This window comes from Larus michahellis, chromosome 4 (assembly GCF_964199755.1).
Source record: "Larus michahellis chromosome 4, bLarMic1.1, whole genome shotgun sequence".
Lineage (NCBI taxonomy): Eukaryota > Metazoa > Chordata > Aves > Charadriiformes > Laridae > Larus > Larus michahellis.
Genome location: NC_133899.1, coordinates 53,886,448 through 53,906,740, shown reverse-complemented (window position 1 = coordinate 53,906,740; position 20,293 = coordinate 53,886,448). Strand labels below are relative to the sequence as shown.

Sequence of the window (20,293 nt, the reverse complement as noted above, 5' to 3'; positions counted from 1 at the left end):
GCTGGAGGAAACCTCTAAATTGGAACTGTTGTCATGAGTTATATTCCTTTCTGTGGTCTATCTAATAAGTCTTTGACACCGAAACTGCCACCTGTCAAAATTCAAACTCCCCTCTTGTCCTTTTTTCACTTCACAGCTTCTATCTACCCCAGTCCCTCTTCTTCCCTCTCAAGACTTTTCCATGTTTGCTGATCACCAAGCAAGTATTTTATTCAGGCTGCTGAATCGTCTTTTTAACCCCTCTAGCATCAACTCATACGCCCTACAAATTCCAGATTGGGTTTGTTCCAAGTTGAGGTCAGACATAACCAACTTAAGAGTGGCACTGAGTTATCCCTTCATCAAAGCAATTGAGTGTATGCAGTTTTAGCTCATTTTACATGTCAGGTAAGACCAAAACTTTAAATCCCAACGAAAAATGTAGCTTTCATTTCCAACTCTACCGTGTGCCAAACAGGGCTGTGCTGCTCTGAAACCTGCTCAAAATTGTTAGGACTTCCTGATATGATAGTCTTGAGGCTTGGTTTGGTTTTTGTTTTCCTCCCTAAAGGCAAAAAAATCTAATCTGCTATTCATAGTCTGTGCTCTTTAAGTAAAAATAATAAAAAAAATAATGTGGTGACACAGCAGGAAATGGGGGGAGGGGGCAGGGGGGAGGGCAGGAATCAGATCACCCTTCTGCCTGCTCCCCAACATACATTTTAAGGCATTAAGCTTTTTTGACACGGAAAAAGCCATGGAAAAGAGTCACATGCACAGTAAAAATTTGGGCTTCAAAATCCATTATTTCTACAGGCATCTAAATTAATATACCAAAAGAAACAACTAAGAGCTGAGTAACCAGAGACTCGACCTCTCCTTTAAGGAAACTGGTTTTAGCTGCTAAAGATTCCTACCCTTGCCCTTCAAATATTGAGAAAGCTGCCAAGTTCACATCTACCATAAACAAATCTTTCCCTAGAGATCAGATTTGCTATTCTTAGTATTTCCAAAGCTCACCTTTTCCTCACCTAAACACCTTTGTATATTTCAGGGGAACAAAGAGCCACTGCTTGCCACCTCGAACAACATGTAAAAAAATTAGCAAGAGGTCTATTTTTGCATCGCGTCACGTTGCATTGGTACCACCCTACAATCTGCAGTCCCGAGTTACCTGTTGCTACATTTAGAAACCAGTACTACATACAGTTTACTTGGAGGCAGCTGTGCTGGCAAAGACGTTTAAACTGCTACTACGCCAGCACAGAAAAGAAATAGTCCTAGGTGTTTCCACACTAAACCACTACCAGTTCAATCATACCATTTAAAATAAATTTTAAAAAATGTACTTCTAACCAGGATTAATAGCAACACAAATCTACGGGTAGACCAGGCTTTAGGTTCATGTATGTATTTATGTCTGCAAGCACAACAATTTTTGGGGGGAAGGGCAGGCTGGTTCTTTGGTCTATATTCATCTTACTAATGCCACTGCTGGTTGAATCAACAGAAAATCATGGAAGGGATATTATGTACAATAAAGAATCAAGAATTAATAAAATTCACAAGACCTATGTTAGCTCTATATTTAAAGTATTTGCAAGGTAAACAAAGGTCTCAGGCTAAGCAGTGGACGTTGCTGGAAATATTTTTGGCAGTGTAACAAATTTACTAAAGCAAGCAACACTGACGATTAACACAGCTGAGCATACCCCAGCTTTCCCAACAGAATCTGGTAAGATTCCTCTGCAAAGTGATTCCTATTTGTTCCTTCTGTTCTTTCTGAACTGCTAGCGTATTCAGATCACACCAAGATGCGTGCAAAGAACATGTTTAGCAGTAATTTGTTCTAAAAAAGGTGTCAGCCTTGAAGACTTTGATGCACGGAAGTACTGTGGGCAATATAAGAATCTCTGGAACCGTATTTCAAGTGACGAATTATTTTACTTATAGGAAGATTCCAACACCTATGGCCATTTGGTTGTTGGTTCTTCTGTTGAACTGGTGGACAAGGAGGTGTCACACAAATCTTCTGCAAGGACTGGAGAAAAATTACTATTTGGCATCCGTGCAAACAGCCACTGATGGCCATGACAGGAAAATCCTATCCTGTCCTCCTACTAGTCAGCATTTGGTTACTTACCTGTCATAACTGGTTTCTAGTTTACATTTTGCTTGCTTCCATATGGATACACCTTCAAATAAATTTCCTTGTGATCACATTTGCAAGACTGTACAAAGTGAACAACAGCAACGTTACTAAACAAAACTGCAAAGTAAGCCAGAAAAAGGTTTTATTTTATTAGGAATGGTACATTTAAACACATGTAAGACTTTGGGATTAATTTACATATTTTTCCAAAATGTTTCCCTTCTTTAACAATACAGAAGTTAAAAAAAATGTAATTCCAAATTATTATAAGAACAAACAGTATCTGCAGTGGAAAAAGACCAAAACAACTGTGCATTTAAGAGATTTAAAGAAATTATCCTCTTTATGCTTTCAAATGATTAACATTTCCTGTCACAACTGACTACACTTTTCCTGGGATTTTTGCTGCTGTCGTTACTAAAATAACCTTCCTTTCCATCAGGACTATTGCTAGTCATACACACATTATTCAGTATCATACTTTTGGGTATGAAAGCTATGTCACTTTTATAAACATCAAAAACATGGACATGCATATTGACATTTTTGTGCAGTTTTATGGAGTCACCTGCCAAATAAGGCCTCTACATACAATAACACATACTAGTGAATTACTGGAAAATTAGTATAATGGATTCCCAATAATCCTGACATCTGGATGGTATGTCTCATTTTAACAGGAAATTCCAGCTTTCGTTACTGGTTAACATTGTATCGATTCACTATCCAAATGAGCGATATTCAACTGACCAATGTGTATTCCTGAAAGTCTGTTGCAAATTAAGCATATTATCAAGGTCATTTAAAGCTGGAACTTAAAACAGCCTGTTAAGCCGAGCAACGGGGGAAAAAAGTGAACTCTAAATTCAGCTGGTCCATTCATTCTCACACAGAAAAGCAGCCACAGAACCTTAAAGGAATAAAATCTATACTTCCTGTTCTCGGGGACTTAATACCAAGGACAAAAGCTAACGTAGTATTTTGGAAGTCAAAGGCCTTGGAGGTGGAGGGGAAAGTGAGGGCAAGAGAGGGAGAAAGCAGCGTATTGTCTCATCCCATTACCTCAGCATTATGTGTACATAATATATCTATGATAGAAATGTTTACTAATAGCAGGGAAAAAACATAAAAAAAGAGACTTCCCACTCCAGACTTCACTGAAAGGAGAAAGCTGACAGCCCCTCCTCACAGAGATGGCCTATTTGATGACAGGCACTTTGGCAATGTAAGAGGAGGTTACGCTTTCATCATGTTAACTCATCCCCTCCCAGTTCGCATGTATAATTTGTCTCAAGTCTTCAAGAAACTTGAATCAAATTAAATGCATTAATACATCTCTAAGAGCAGGTTAACTACGGCTATGAGCAGAGCTCGACCTAGAACGAGATTTTCTTTTCGAAGAAGAGGGAGATGGGGAAGAAGCTAGCAAGCTGGAGCGGTGGCTTTTCTGGGAGTAACTCTTTTTAGGTGTACGACTGCGAGATCGGGACCGGGATCGAGATCGGGACCGGGATCGAGAACGAGACCTGGACCTGGACCTTGATCTTGACCTGGACCTGGACCGGCTGTCCGATCTGGAAGATCCTGTAGACCTGGACCTGCTGCGAGATCTTGAGTAACTCCTCGATCGAGATCTGCTTCTAGAGAAACACAATTAAGAGCTGTAGTCTCACATCCTACTGAATTTAAAAACCTCAATTTAAATTCTCAACTACTTCGCATGCACAGCACACCCATCTGAACATCTGAATGCACTATGCACAGCATTCAGTTACTTCAGAGTACTGCTGGATTTCTGCTATGGTCCACAGAATCACAGAATGGTAGGGGTTGGAAGGGAACTCTGGAGACCATCCGGTTCAATCCCCCTGCCAACACAAGTTCACCTAGAGCAGGCTGCACAGGAATGTGTCCAGGAGGGTTTTGAAATGTCTCCAGACACGGAGACTCCACCACCTCTCTGGGCAGCCTGTTCCAGTGCTCTGCCACCCTCAAAGTAAAGAAGTTCCTTCTCACGTTTAGGTGGAAGTTCCTATGCTCAAGTTTGTGCCCGTTACCTCTTGTCCTGTTGCTGGGCACCACTGAGAAGAGCCTGGCCCCATCCTCCTGACACCCACCCTTTAAGTATTTATAAGCGTTGATAAGATCCCCCCTCAGTCGTCTTTTTTCCAGACTGAAGAGACCCAAATCCTTCTGCCTTTCCTCATAAGAGAGGTGTTCCAGTCCTCTAATCATCTTTGTAGCTCTCTGCTGCACCCTTTCCAGCAGTTCCCTGTCCCTCTTGAACCGGGGAGCCCAGAACTGGACACAGTACTCCAGGTGCGGTCTCACCAGGGCAGAGTAGAGGGGGAGGATGACCTCCCTCGACCTGCTGGCCACACTCTTCTTGATGCACCCCAGGATGCCATTGGCCTTCTTGGCCACAAGGGCACATTGCTGGCTCATGGTCATCCTGTTGTCCACCAGGACTCCCAGGTCTCTTTCCACAGAGCTGCTCTCCAGCAGGTCAGCCCCCAACCTGTACTGGTGCATGGGGTTATTCCTCCCCACGTGCAGCACCCTACACTTGTCCTTGTTGAATTTCATAAGGTTCCTCTCTGCCCAACTCTCCAGCCTGTCCAGGTCTCTCTATATGGCAGCACAGCCTTCCGGTGTGTCAGCCACCCCTCCCAATTTTGCGTCATCAGCAAACTTGCTGACGGTGCACTCTTATCCCTTCATCCAGGTCATTGATGAATATATTGAAGAGGACTGGACCCAGTACTGACCCCTGGGGAGCACCACTTGTCACTGACCTCCAACTAGACTCTGTGCCCCTAATCACGACCCTCTGAGCTCCGTCTTTCAACCAGTTTTCTATCCACCCCACTGTCCACTCATCTAAGCCACACTTCCTAACTTCCCTATGAGGATGCTGTGGGAGACAGTGTCAAAAGCTGTCCAGGCTCCATCATAATATCTTGTTAGGCCAAGGGGAGCAGGAACTGCTAGCCTTGACAATCTCTGCTAGCTTGCCAAAATATGACTTACCTGAGAAAAGATGCCTCCCCCCGCCCCAGGAGTGGACAAACATTTTTTTTTAGCCAATTTTTTAGTCAAGAAAAGCACAGAAATGAAAATTCATACCTGTGGTATTTATTCTCTATGGAAACAACCATCCAAATTAGTTAGGGTTTCTTTCAAGATGCTAAAAATGTCTCTAAAGGCATGGAGCACCAGTACATTTTAAGGCCTGAGAGTTTAACACCTTCTCTAGTTATGCATCCTTTTTTGTGAAAAGAAATTGATTTATTTTTAAGAGAGACAATGAAAGGGCTGCAGCTAACATGTTTTTTTAATGACCAAATGGCAGAACTGCTTTGGGAATAATGCAAGCAAGCTAACTTTTTCTTTTATTCTCATTAAAAGGTTGGCTTTCACAACTATTTGAGAGCCATTTCGCAGGATTGTGAAGCAGTTTTCTATTAAATTACAATTATTTTAATACCAAAATTCCTATGTTTTTAAAAAAGGCCTTTCATTTAGCTACAGTTTTATCTTTAAAAAAAAAAATTCTCCTTACTGTCATCCAACAGTATTCTATTTACCTTATTTTCAGCAAGTTAGTTCTTATCTAGATCTGTTTACACTGCTAGAAAGTAGTTCTGTGCTGTGCTATTTAGCTCAGGGACAAAGAATTAGATAATAAAACTTTGGCATTGATGCTACCCAAATCCATGACCTCAGCAGAATTTTATCAGGTCAGGTGACATACCTATGCCTTCTGTGATCTTCAGTCAGTTTAATTCTGCGTCCATTCAGCTCAGTGCCATCCAATTTTTCCAGTGCGCTCTTCATATCACTATAAGACGCAAATTCCACAACCCTGTATACCATCAGGAAAGACAAAAAAAAAAAAAATCAAACAACTTTCTGTTGATTCACAGCTCGGTATTTTATCTTCGAAAAGCTAATTGTTAACTTGGTTAACAGGAAAGTATGACACTAGCAGTCCTAGCTATTCATACCTTTCACATTTTCTTAAATCTTTACAAAACTCTCATCTGCAACGAGATGGAAAAAATCCAGGAAGCTACACAAAACTGCACCAGCTGGGGAAATATCTTTTAGTCCTCCACTAAATTGCATTCTAAAGCTGTCCAAGAAACAAAATAAACTTGCAGACTCTCCTGCCCTATTTAGATTTTTAACAATGAATAGAAAAATCCTGTGTTTGTTTTTTTTAATCTGTTTTCCCCTCAAAAAAAGTCTAAGTTACATTTGGTTGCAGTGGCCCTAGAGCACTGTTTGACCAGCAAAGACACTCCATTCATAATTCCCTCTCCCCTGCTTTGTCGTGCAGGACCTTTGTAGTTTGCAGAATTAAGAATGGAGAGCAGGCAGGTAGGTATTCCCTGTGGAGATTGGTTATGTTGATTTCCCATGACTTTGTCTGTTGAACCAGTGGAAAGAAGCCATGGACAGGAATTATTCTAGCCTCAGGAGTCATAATTAGATCATAAATTATTATACATTAATAACTCTAAGTCCAAGACAGCAGAACCGAACTGTGGAAAGGTTTTGCCCCTTCTTCTGTTTTGACTTTGTTTTCATGGTAAGGAGGAGAGACTGAGTTCAATACCACTTCTGAAGTCCTACTTTCTGACAGGATTTTTTTTTTTTTTTAATTGGAGAAAATTCAGCATCTAACCCACACCACAGGTTTATGTTTCATTTCTTTTATGTTAAAAGGATAATCTTAACAGTTTCAGTTATCATACAGATTTGGACCCAAAATTAACTTACCCTTCATTCCTGTTGTTTCTGTGTGCATCCACATAGGTAACCTCCCCTGCCTTTCTCATTACATCCTTCAAGTCCTGCAGCAAAAGTTAACATTTTAGCCTTAAAAAGGAAACAGACGAGTCAGCTAGCAGTACATAATACCCACTAAAGCTTTCTCTGCTAAAACTGCTTAATGCTTTTATATTTTTCTATAAATATATGTAATTTAGAAAAAAGTTTCTGAAACTCAGTCTATGTAATATCAGCTGCATACAGAAAGAACCCCTCACTTTTACAACTATAGTGCGTAAAATACTGCTTTTAAAATAATCCTGCATCCCCGAACCAGCTGTTATGAAAACACTTAAAATACATATGCACTGAAATCAGAACAGATGAAAAACAACGTAGTATTAAATGCAAATTTTCATGACGGACTATAAGCATTAACACCCCAGTTAAATACCAATCCAATATATGTAGACAAACTCATTCCATATGCTCACCTCCCCCAGCTTCACAGCAAAATTAAAAGCAAATAGGTGTAATTACTATAAAATTACTGATTTTACATGGGACATCTTTTTCTTATATTTCACTTGAATATCTGTCACACTACAGTGCCACGTCAATAGACACCCTTCCATTTAACTTAATAGAGGCTAAACACGCAGACACTGTAAAATTACTTGCTCAGCAACAGGATAAAGTACAAACAAATAATGTAAAAGGTCACTAAAATACTAAACATTTGTATAAGTTAGAGCAGTACTTTTACCAAACAGTATCTGGTTATTTTATAATCCCAGACTACTTACCGCAACACGCCACAAGTGGCAGATGATAAAAGAAGGTACCTTAAGCAAAGAGTTGCTTGTCCAATACCTAGCTGGCCAAGAGGAACTCTCTTACATGAGAAAGGCAGAGTGATGGCTCATAGCAATATGCTTCACGGAGGTACCAGAGGCCCTGAAAGCACTGGACATAGTCTCCAGAAGTGGCTAAAGAACCCGAGGATGATCTGTGCTAGCCAATCGAGATCAAACCCAGGCAAACCAAGATCTAGATTGCCAAAAAACAGGAATGTCATAGGAACCAAAAGGAAAATTCAGAACAGGCCAAACCCTAGAATTTCAGCCACTAGAAAACCCCCAAATCTTTGGTTCTTTTTCCTCCACACAAGAAAAATGAGGGTTAACCAAATCAAGGTTGTTAGAAGAGGTTCAAAATGCACTTGGTTAGAAATATGCTTAAGAAAGGAAAGACTACAAAACAAAAAGCCAAGAAAAACTTTAGAACCTTTGCCACAGAATATAAGAAGGCTTAGTTTTATCTAATATTTTAATTAAAATTTAATAGATTTATTTTAAAAACTGGCATATGCAAACTCGTAGGTATTTCCCTTGTTTCACACATGTTTAACACAAAGAAACTTTAACAGCAAATGAAAAATGGGCCCTACAGCACCATTAAAAGTTATACTTCAACCTCAGTATGTTTATCCCAATTTAGAGATGAAGAACAGAATTTTGGTTCTGCTCAAGTCAACGAGAACTTAACCAGACCAGGACTGGTAAGGCAAAAGGAAGTTAGAAAATGTTAATCTACGCAATTATTTTCTAATTCAATAGTTTTAGACTTTAAAATCGAGGCCCCACAGACTTGACACACTATATGCTGAATACTAAGGATCATCATCATGAAATACCATTTGTGATAGTAATGTCAACATGATTAAGATGTCAACATTATTGTTCAAAAAAGAGTAAGTGTGCATGTGTAATACAAGCTCAACAGAGTATTTACTCTTCATAGGGGAATGTTTTAAAGTTATCTGGTTTTACTTAGCAGAAATCAGTGAACAGTCAAATTTTATCCTAACTTTACTGTTCTGGTTCACTTTAAACAGCACAAGAATACCCTGTTGTCCTTAGCAGCAAAATAAAATAAGGTGTAGGACAACCATAAATAGGAAAAACACATATTAAAAATTACATCTTGATGTAACACAGATCTACTTTCCCAACTGCTTGAAAATTCAAAGATACTGAAGAACTAATGAGGGTGGTTGGAAAGCTCTGAACACGCACAAATATATGTTTGCTAAATAAGGAGAATTCTGACAGTTTGTCTACTACTTAGATATGAGATTATCTGTTAACAATATAGTCAACAATTTGAGGAAACTGATCTGAATACAAATTTTATTTGTGGTGGGGGTTTTGTGGGGTTTTTTTGGTTGTTTTTTTTTCTTTTTGTTGTTGTTGGTTTTTTTTATTAAGTATCCCAACAGAGTAACTTTTAAAGGAGACAGAAGTTCTATAAGCACAGGGATCTGCACACACCAAAAACGAAATTATGCATGCAAGTTTTAAAGGAAGGTTCCATCAGCAGCACTGATTGTGCTTGCTAGAAACTCAGGGATTAGAAAGGAAGAATAATGCCACTACTGTTAATGTGTTTGCTATTTTAATCTGTTGTGTAAGCAGCATAGTTGAAAGAAGTTAAAACACTATAGTTAGTATCAAAGCAGTACAGCTTCAAAAATGAAATGAGGCTTGCATATGGATTTTAGCTTCAAACAATTTCTATTTAGGCAGGTATCAAGAAGTAAAGTCTCTTATGCTAACTTATAACATATTTGAGAGAGTCATTAAAACATTTAATTAGAATCCTAAAGATTCATCAGCATGAAATCTGAATTGGGTGGGCTTCAGTCTAAAATGGTAAGTACACATAAAGCCATTATAAATATTCACAAGTAAAAAAAAGTTACAGAAGTGTTAATTTTTTTTTCAAATTATGAATTTAACGCTAAACAGTATCACAGGATTTGCTCTCCTTAATACTTCATTCTTGCTTACTTCTCTGGTCCCTACTGTAGTTTCCAATTGCTGTGTTTTAAAGTGATCTCTTCATATATGTAATTGCATAGCAAACCAGAAGGTATTCAGATTAATGCTCATCACATCAACTCAGAAGTTGTTTTTTTAGTTATTCAGTAATTAATAGAACTGTACAATTATGAACCTTTTGAACCTGTCATGCAAAAGATAAACAAACCCAGTTCAACCATTTATCTGCATGGATTGTACCCAAGCTCTTATGAAACACATCAGTGGAGCTCCAGGCAAGCCTAACAGCCTCCTCATGTGGATTTAGCTGTAAGACCAAGGCTTTGAACGTTCAACATGTTCTACTGCATTTTTCAGTACAGTAATTAAAGTCTCTTTCAAAGAATATAAAGGTTAATGAACACGACTAAACTCCACTATTCACTCACGTTTTGTAAATGGCATCGTTGCTATGCCCTTAAAAAGTAAACTTTCTATAGACTGTATACTATGCAGAATACAACTAATGGAATTGATTATGTAGTTATTCTGTTAAAAGCCAGCTAAAAATTAGCAAAACATTAGCAAGAGGTGAAAAGGAAAAAAAAAAAAAGAGAGATGGCAAGAAAGCTTCAAAATACAATTACTGAAAGTTTGGGTTTTTTAAAAAAATATCTACAGTAAGCATACTTTATACTTTACACAGTAGCTTTCTTAAGATTCCCTTTATTAATGACGTATTACCAGGCTTTTCAATCATGCATCATGTCACAAAAGTAGTTTGTGAAACATAAGACAAGACCCTAAATTTCACTCAAACCAAAGGCAAGCACTTCCAGGTGTAACAATACAAAAGGATGACAGTCTGAATGGATGCTATGCTGCAATAATTTAGCAACAATTTAGAGTCTTCAAAGGTTTTATCAGTTGGTAAACACAAGTAAGCAAGAATCACTTCCCAACTACAAAATCTAGTTATAGAACTTATTTGCACAGCTGTGAACCCAAAGTTTTGAATGCTAGTTTTTAGCAATCACTGAAGCTCTTTTGCTTGTTTTCTTTATTCAGGTTAAATATTTATGATGGCTTTATTAAGAAATTAAGCTGAGAGCAGTCTACTTACAGGGTAGGAAAATAAGGTGTAAAAAAAGAAGACAAGATGTTAACTCACCTGCCAGCTGATACGGGATGAAAGGTTCTCAACTATGATCCTGTGTTCAGTACGAACAGGAGGTCCATACCGGCTAGAAGAGGTCAGGAAAAAAAAAAAAAAAAAAAAAAAAAGGAAAAAGCCTCCAGTGTAAGGAATTTAGAACTTAAGAAATCTGATGTTTTCTATAGTTTGCTGAGAGATTTAAGTATTTTCCTTGTTGCTGGACTGCTGATTTGATTCTGCCTAGCCAAAAATATATTTGAGAGTCCACTACAAGAAGAGAGCTGCTACAAGAGGGTTTGAAAGGATTTTGATGAAGAATTTTATATTAAGGCAGTCAATATAGCTGCCATTTTTCCTAGATACACTGAAACAAGTGCCTAGGAGAATAAAAAAAAATATAAAGAGAATTAGTTTAATTTTGGTATTTGACAGGCTTGGCTCACGTATACGGTTTTGGAGGATATTCACATAAAGGGCAATTTTTAAAAAAATTTCTTTGGTTGGTAGGATAAATTCTGCTTTATGTCAGGGAGATAGAAGGCACAATTTAAAGGCATCTTAGTTCGTGCTTCTAAATTCCAAATCACTTGTTAATATTTATAAATGCCACCATGACCTATATTAGATATTTTTGTGGATAGAAATATTCTTATTTTAGTAAAACGAGAGCTAGATAACTGGTTGCCCTGAAATAACTGTAGCAGTTTACAGTTCCTGAATGAAAGCCGATTTTTTTCACTTAACCAAAAATTAAAGCCCCTCTCAAACATGAAAATATGACTTGAAAATGTTCATACATCTGGAAAGAATACTGCCCTTGCAGGTCATTTCTGTTCCCAATCCTAGTCATTCTGAGTCCAAATGGATCTGAGAACTATGGAAAAAGGTATGCCAGCCTTTTGATAAGTAATGCAGGATTCTAACAATGGCACTACTTTGTATTACTATAAAAAGATTCAAGAATCAAGAACACTGACCTTAGAGAAAATTATTCTCATCTTCTCCTCCCATAGAAACATAATCCTAAATGGTGTGTATTGATTTGTACACTGAAGCATAGGCAATTTCATTTCAGTGCATACCTCAAAGTGTCCCAATTTTTTTCAGAACATCCAGATCTTCCAGGCATTTAAAGAGAGGTCCCAGAGTCCCAAAACTGGCAGGCTGAGTCTCATTTTTCCATTATTGCAAACGGCAGTCTCTTCCTGTCTGGCATCGGCAGTCTGACGTCATGAACATGACTACAACGTCAGATGCCCACGACCTTCAATCACACTTCCTACTTTAAAAGTCCACTTTTAGCCTGGACCTCGGACCAATTATACCGCATCAAGGTTACTGCCACTAAAGAAAAAATAATCTAATTAGCATACTTGCATATGCAAATTAGATGTTCCAGACACTGGTTTGTAACTGGCAGCAATTCTGACTTTGAAACAAACGCAAAGATTTATGTCAGTTAAGTCTTCGTCGTTCTTCCAAACTGTATTCTGCATAGGCCACGGCTATGAATGTCTCTACAGAGTAAATTATTCCATACATATTTACATCACACAGGTCGATATAAAGTACAAAGACGTAATGCGTAGTTGTTTGGTGGAATATATGCATATCTGCAGAACTTTCACAAACTCCACTGCAAGTTGGTGCAAGGTTCACCACTGGCTCAAATGCGAAAGTGAACACCTCCACAAATACTTCATGTCCACTACAGGTATTCTAGAGATGAGCTATGTCCTGTTTTTCAGATTCCATCGTCAGACAGAGGCTCTCCTTCTGCAAGGCACCTGCTCGGTCAGCAAACTCAATCAGTTGGTATTTAAGCACTTCTGCACATGATAGTGTCTTGTGCCCTAGCACTGTTTCTCAAATACAGTTCCTTTTGTATGCTGTACTGCAGTAAGCATTTCCATAACCGTACAACTGGAAATGTGAAAGCTTGGTTAGACAGTAAATACCTTGAACTACTGCTCTACAATAATTCTACTTAGCCTGTAAACTCAGTTTAATGACAAAAGCCTCAATAGAGAAACTCTGGCATTTTTCTTGATGTAGTGTTAAAAGCAGCCAATACAACTGCAGCATTACTCCTTCACATCATTTACCACAACAGTAGGAAGCAAGACCGATGTAGTGCCTACAAGAAGGAGAGGGAGCATTTCACAACAGGTTTGTGAACCTCTGTAAGCCAGTTAAACTGCTTTAAAACCTACATTCTCCCAGCCAGAGGAGGTAAATAACAGTGATGGACCTCCAAGGTTTGAGAACATAAAACTTATTTTGTGAAGCTATACAAGGAAACAGAGCTGAATCCCTAACTCCAACCACACAAAGAAAACAATATTTCAGTACAGTTCTGCAGTTATTCTGTTAGTAGGAAACAGAGTCCAGACCACCTACCTAGATCCACTCTGCGACTGGTAATAACTGAACCGTTGTGGGAATCTGCCCCTTCCTCTTCGGGCTCGAGCATGCTCAATTGTAACCCTTATGATAGGAACAAAACAAAACAAGCAAACAGAAATTAAAACAAAACACAAACTTTAAGTATTTGACACTGACTTAAATCTTTCGCAACTGGAAGCACATGTACACAAACAAGAATTATCTTGCCCTTGCAAGCAATGATTTATAACACAGTTACTGGCATTTCTTAAAGAGCCAGAACAGTGGTATTCTCTTGCCTCATTCATCTCCCTCAGACTTTAATGAAAATTGTCATGGGTCTGTAATTCAGACTGGAACAATTAAATTTGCTCAACCAGAGCCCAAGAGTAACCACAAAAGGAAAAAAGTACCAAAATAAGTAACAACAACCTAATGACCTAAACCCAACTTCCACAATCAAAATAAAAATTACTGTAATATACAACGACTATAGTCCACGTTGTTGCAAACCGAAGGGCAACCCTCCAAATGATGAAGCCGACAGATAAATAACAAATAAATAAGTTCAATTCACTTTTACCAATATTTCTGGTGACAAGACCTTGAGTCATCTTTGAAGGAGAAACATGTACAAGTGGGGAACCAGTCAGCCCTGCTCCAAACCACCACACCCTCCAGTCCCAAACTATCTTTGGGGCTGTAGCCCCAAACTATGTAAGGCTGTAGCCAGGATCCCAATGAATCTCTTTATCTAAAGATATGGAAGGTGTATCCCACCATGGAGCCCCAAGAAACAGGTGTCAGAGCACAAGCTAATGCACTGTATTTGAATACAAAGCACTTTTGCTGTTTGTAAGTGAAATTATGGTATCAAGTTTACCTTTCATCACACAACTCTTTACCATTTAATTCATAAATTGCATCATCAGCATCCCTGTGGTCTTCAAATTCCTGGAAAGAAAAATGGAATAAAAATGTATTTTTCCCTCATAGTACATTCAAATGCTAGAAAACTGCTTTCTTTATAAATTTTACATTTCTGCAGCAAGTATCAGCCAGAACTTTGAAGGAGGAAGTGAATTCCTAGTACATTTATGACTAAAAACCAAGATGTTCCCATTCATGACCATTTCTTCTCTCTCCACCCTGCAAACTCCTTTTGCTTCCCTCAGTTGTTTCAGTATAACTATTTGCAGGACCTGTATAAAATAAACTAACTAAATTACCTGGTTTATTACAGAAATTTTTAAAATACTTTTGGGGAGAGAAGTGGGGGGATTACTTCAGTTTAAAATACAGATCTACATACAGGGAAATCCATATAACAGCACAAGCTGACCAACTGCAACCAAACGCAGGAGAGCTGTGCACTCCCAAAACCCTCTGAAGAGTTATGGAGCTGATTCAGTTCTTACTGAATTGTCAAAGAAAGAATAAACCATAAAAAAAAGCCCTTCCTGATTTTTTTCTGAGAGAATTCAGATCACTAGTCTGGCAAAAAGGTGCCTGCGTAAGAAAAGTAAGAAACATAAGCCCCTCTTCAACACTGGCCACCTGTGGGTCTGGATCAGCTATAATACGCAATTCCGTATACTGTTGCAACGGAATCTGCTGCTTCGCTTTTGGCAGCAATGCTGCTTTAGTCAGCCCGAGTAGCCTCTGCCCACTATTCAGCCCACTGGTTCTTGGCAAAGCTGTTTGTACAGCTCTGCAGGAAACTAGGTCAAGAAACCTATCCAGATTAAAAACTGCACACTTTGTGCAGGAGGTGGGGTGAAAAAGACTGTTATTTTTCAACTAGATCAGCTTCCCAGGTAGGTTCATTATGTGGCTGAACAACAGTGGTGACACCATGTGAAGCAAGGGGAGAAGGGAAAGAAATAAGTGGTGAGAACAAGCAGCTGGGGAGGGACTGCTTGAACCAACAGTGTGGATGGGGAAAAAAAACAACTGTGGAACTGCAGCTTGAGCGCAATGAACAGCAGAGAAGAGGCTTCTTAAGTTGAAGAAAGGGTTTGCGTAACTATAAACAGCTTTTCAGAAGCAATATAGTATTGCTTAAGTGATCTTACCCCCTCTGCAGTGAAATCTGTTTCACTACTGAGTGAAACATCACCCATCTTTGCATGATGATGCAAAGATTATCTTGAGAAAATTAATTTAGGCCCAGCAGTTAAGAATATCAATAGTTAGCACCTACAACTCCCATGATTTCAGCAAGTTTCTAACAAACAATGCCTGCAAGTCTATCTAGCTTTACCTACTAGCTTTATGGTCTGAAGTTTGAAAACATTCTGCACTGGAATCTACAAAATTTAAGTCAATACAATTAATTTCAAAGATCAAGCAATGATTTCAATCAAGCACAATGAAATATGCTTTTAACACTACAACAATGTTAAATCAAAATCACTTGGTTTTGTAAGAGGTTTTATAAATACAGATTTTAAATAAGCAAAACCAAAGATGAACTGACAGCCCGTCATAAGTGAGGTACCACAAAGGATAATGCTATTCAACGTATTTATAAATTATCTGGATGACAGGACTGAGTGTACCCTCACCAATTTTGCAGCTGACGCTAAAGTGGGAGGAGAAATAGATATACCAGGAGGAAAAAAACCCAGAGAAACCTTGGTAGTCTGAAGGATTAGGCCAACAAGAATCGCAAGTTTTAACAAAAGATAAATGTGAAGTCCTGCACCTGGAACAGAATAATCCCAAGCAGCAGAACAGGCTGGGGTCCGAGTGGCTGGAGTGTAGCTCTGCTGAAAAGGACACGGAAATCCTTGTGGAGAGTCAGCTAAATGTGAGTCAGCAGTGTGGCCTTGCTGCAATGAAAGCAAACCGCGTCCTGGGTTGCCTCAGTAAGAGTATAGCCAGGAGACCAAAGGATGTGATTATTCCACCCTACTTGGCATTTGTTTGGCCACACCTGGAACACTGTGTCCAGTTTTGGTCCCTTCAGCTCAAGGCAAACACTGAGAAATTGGAGCGGGACCAGCAGAGAGCCACCAAAACTGATCAGAAGGCTGGAGAACAAAGAAAGGTTGAGAGCGCCATGCTTGTTCAGCCTGAAGAAAAGGCAGCTCAAAGGGGATCTAATCAGTCTTCCAAAACCTAAACCACAGTTACAGAGACGATGGAAGTGCTTTCCTCATGTGGCTGCACAGTAACAGGATGACAGGTAAAACGAGGGAAAGATTTGTTCAGATGTAAGGAAAAAATTCTTCATCATGAGAACAATTAAATTTTTTAGACAGTCATGGGACAATTATTCAAGCTTATTAGCGAGCTTCAAAAAGAAAATGCTTCTGCCCAGGAACTGGAGAAGAGAGGAAGGAGGGTTGGCTGACTCACGTACAGGAGTTGAACAGAAGTTGTTCCTGAATGAGTCAACAGCCCTGCCCAAGAAGAGAAGAGCAATGCTCAGGGAAAGGCGATTGAGAAATAGCAGCAATTGGAAAGGACACACTAAATAAACTCAGGCTCACGTCTAGATCAACCATTTACCTCCAGCAGGTATTTACCTGGTTGCAGTCAACAAGAAGTAGCTCATACTGCAGGGCAATCAGGAACTGGCATGTGTAGGAGTCAAGAAGTAATACTCGTATGAAACTAACGTAGGCAAAGCCTGCTTTTTTGTTCTTTTCCCATAGCTTCACCCAAGGGATTGATTTTGGCAGAACAAATGACATATAAGCCTGACATAGTGCAAGGGCAGTATCAACCTTTCCAGTTTGAACTCAGTGCAGCAGAACAGCTAATTCTCAGTTCTCAGGAAATAACAGTTAAGTAACAGGCTGATCCTGAGTCAACGTGGGAACATGTAAAGCTGTAAAAAATCTGGACAACAGTTTAGGAGCACAGAGCACTAGAAAGCATTGGCAGAAAACTAAGATCCAACAAACTGTATTTCATTTAATAGTCTGACAGACACTTAGGCCCCGTGAACACATTAATGGTGAATATGCCTAACTTCAACTGCACAAGAGTTAAAAGCTGTGCTGCTTAAATCCAACAGGAAGCACCTATTACACCTGTTGTCTTAGACACGTACTTTGCTTTTATGTCGGGCCACTATTTAGAGATATGACCAAGCAGACCAGAAGTAGTGAGGGAGAAACATACGTGGTTCTGTATAAACTTTTCTCCAGGTCAAGACTTTGTCAAGTTTTGGAATGCCATTACAGGATATTTATACTGTCTTCAGAAATAAGGGATAAAATTTAAATCCATGGAAGACTATGATTAGACAATGTATTTAATATAGCTAGAATATTACCAAGATTTTGAGCAAAACCTGGCAAAACCCAGTTGAAACTGTAATTCCAACATCTGAAAAGCAGTCTGAAATGTATACTTAATATTTTCCATTTTCCATTGGAACTACTATTCTCTAGACCGTCTTCCCTTCCTTGACATCAGCCTAGCAAGGCTAGTACCTGCAAGCAAGAGAAAGGAAATTAAGGTATTACTCACCACAAATCCAAATCCATTTTTTAGATGGATTTCTCGTATACGTCCATATCCTTTGAAGAATTTCTCCACATCCCGTTCCCGAGCACGTGAGCTTAAGTGTCCAACAAAGACACGACAGCCACTCATCTTAAGGTTGATGCTAAGAAAGAAAACAGCACTATTTATCAGATCGACAAACTTAAAATAGGGTGATTAAGATCACTTTTACATCTCAGAAATCTTGGTTAAATAGGATTTGATTTTATTGTCCCCCCAGTATATATGTTCAAAATCCAATTCTCTATAGCCAGAGAAGTGAGAAAATCCTGTCTTACAGACTTCTAGTAGAACCCAGACAGAACTCCCAATTCGTCCTTTTTAGTCATATAAAGACTTCTTGTATTTGAAACAATGTTTCTGTTTGTTGTTAGACTAATAAGGCTTTTTCACCACAGAGCATGAAAAAACCCACTCTATAAGCTCCAAGATGAATCTACTGAGCTAAGAGCTGTTAACAAAAACAAAACAAAACTGTTACACTAATCATTGGGATAACAGAAAACATTCTCAAACTTTGGTTTTCACCTGAAAGAACTGCTGCAATAAATTACATTACCATCCAAAAGATAAATGGTAGTCATCAAATTACTTCGATTTGCACTAACCATAAAATACCTTATTTTAACAGTCTATGAAGTTACGAAGAAGAAGCATTTTGTTATTCGCAGATTTCAATGGCAAAAGCAAAGGTCATTTTGAATATTCAGATTTTCAGATCTATTGATCCAGGATACAAAATCTGAGATATTTTATCGAAGCTCCATTGTTTACCCTGAGTATGTCACTTTTTCAGTTTATGTGATTTAAAATTTTTAATTTTTAAGTTCCTGTAACTGGAAAATATTATTTATTTGGCTCACTCTGTGAGCTTGCTGCCATACAAAACCCAAAGAATCCAGGCCCTAAGGAGTGGTAATACAATGTGATCTTATATTACAATACTGGTCTGTAAAGCAGACAGTAAACAGACAACATACCGCATTAGCTGTGAAAGTAGTTCAAGACAATTTGGATGCAGAATTTTGAATTAGCATGATGTACCTTGTGTGTTAACACCCACTAGGTTTCTATCGATTATCATCTTTCCTCGGGCTCACTACGCCATCAGAGAAGTGACAGAACTTTGGAAGGCAGGGTATAGGTATAGGGCTTCCTATGGGCCAAAGGGCAGAAGTGTGACAGCACTTACGTAGCCTAAACTGTCCCCGAACCGTGACCTGAAGTGATAGCTATTTAATCACTTTCACGTGAAAAGTTTTGTGCTTCCCCTACAAGAGCCTATGCTGCCCTTTGTAACCATTCCCTCCTTTGTGCCCACACTTGCATCTTTATGCCCACATGCAAATCCAGCTCAGAGGACTGAATCAGCTCCCTCGAAGAGTAGCCAGTGTTCCGACAGACTGTTCCCCCGATGCACCCTTACCATAAACACTGGCAAGGCCAGCAGTATTAAGCAAAAGCCAGGCCTTTGCAGAGGAAGGACAGACTTACATAACTATGCTCTAAAACACGGCAAGAACAGTCACTCTGCCAACAGTGCTCATTTGGGGAACAACATAGACTTGACAGATTAAAACGACTGCATAACTGCTGCTCGATACTTTTAGTTCTTCGTTCTAGGGAAACAAAGTGAGGAAGAGAGAAGAATCACAGAAGGAAATTTACATGGGGTGGATGGAACTGACTGCCCGAGAAACTGTCACAGATACAGCGGAGAACGTGGAAACTGTGCACGAACGACTTATTTAAACACCAAGGGAGCACAATGGATCTGAGATCTGTATCGACACCTGCAAGTCGCAGAGCTTCACACGTTGTTCCCAGCACAATGCGTTTGCTGACTAGCGGCTCACAAGATCGAACATGCAGGCCGGCAAGCACGGGGCCGCAGCCAAAGGCCATCTGCTCATCCGCCTCTTTGAGCGAGCCGAGACGGGACGGGGCAACGCCAGACCCGCCGCTCCCCCAGGGCGGGAGGGCCCTCTCCGGGGGTGCCCCGTCACCGAGGTGTCGGCCCACCCAGCGGCGATCGCCTCTTCGCGGCGGACGCCACGGCTTTACGCTCACCTGCCAGCCCCGCCGGCTTCCAGCCGTCCCTCCGAGCAAACCCGCCGCCATCAGCCCTCCCGTCCGCAAAGCCTGCTGCCGCCGCGCCTCCATCACCCACGGGCCGCCCGCCGAGCGCCCGGGCCCGCAGCACCAGCGAGGCCTCCGAGCGCAGCCTCCTTCCCCTCAGCCCGGCGCCGCCACAAGAAAGGCCGGGCCCGTCCCCGCCCCGCAGCAGGGCCCGGCTGCGCGAAGCCCTGCTCGCAGCTCGCCGCCCGACGCTCCCCCGGCCCTCCCGCCACCGAGGGAGCCGAGGATGGGCGGCCGCTCACCGTCGCCGAGCGCTGAGTCCTGCGGGCCGTGAGTGCACCGGCTCTTCCCGGCGGCGGCAATGGCTGCCGTATTCCGACCAGAGACCAACGCCGCCGCGCGCCCCCAACCGGCGCTGCGCAA

General features: G+C 40.3%; 1 protein-coding gene across 4 annotated transcripts; it reads right to left on the bottom strand.

Moving 5' to 3' along the window:
* Nucleotides 1-2,256: 2,256 nt before the first annotated feature.
* On the bottom strand, nucleotides 2,257-20,293 carry LOC141742478 (serine/arginine-rich splicing factor 5-like). Of its 4 annotated transcripts, XR_012586721.1 has the most exons (9): nucleotides 20,173-20,293; nucleotides 17,756-17,894; nucleotides 14,154-14,224; nucleotides 13,286-13,372; nucleotides 10,901-10,973; nucleotides 7,714-7,957; nucleotides 6,917-6,990; nucleotides 5,886-5,996; nucleotides 2,257-3,771 (listed from the first exon to the last, which is right to left on the bottom strand). XR_012586721.1 is itself a non-coding variant. In XM_074584883.1 (8 exons), exons 2-8 carry the CDS (start codon nucleotides 17,879-17,881, stop codon nucleotides 3,480-3,482), a joined length of 834 nt encoding a protein of 277 aa, XP_074440984.1. In that variant the 5' UTR covers nucleotides 17,882-17,894; nucleotides 20,173-20,269; the 3' UTR covers nucleotides 2,257-3,479. The 4 variants fall into 4 exon arrangements, 2 of the variants coding, with proteins under 2 accessions (XP_074440984.1, XP_074440983.1); XR_012586720.1 differs by lacking the exon at nucleotides 7,714-7,957 and having other exon boundaries at nucleotides 6,917-7,015; XM_074584883.1 differs by lacking the exon at nucleotides 7,714-7,957 and having other exon boundaries at nucleotides 20,173-20,269.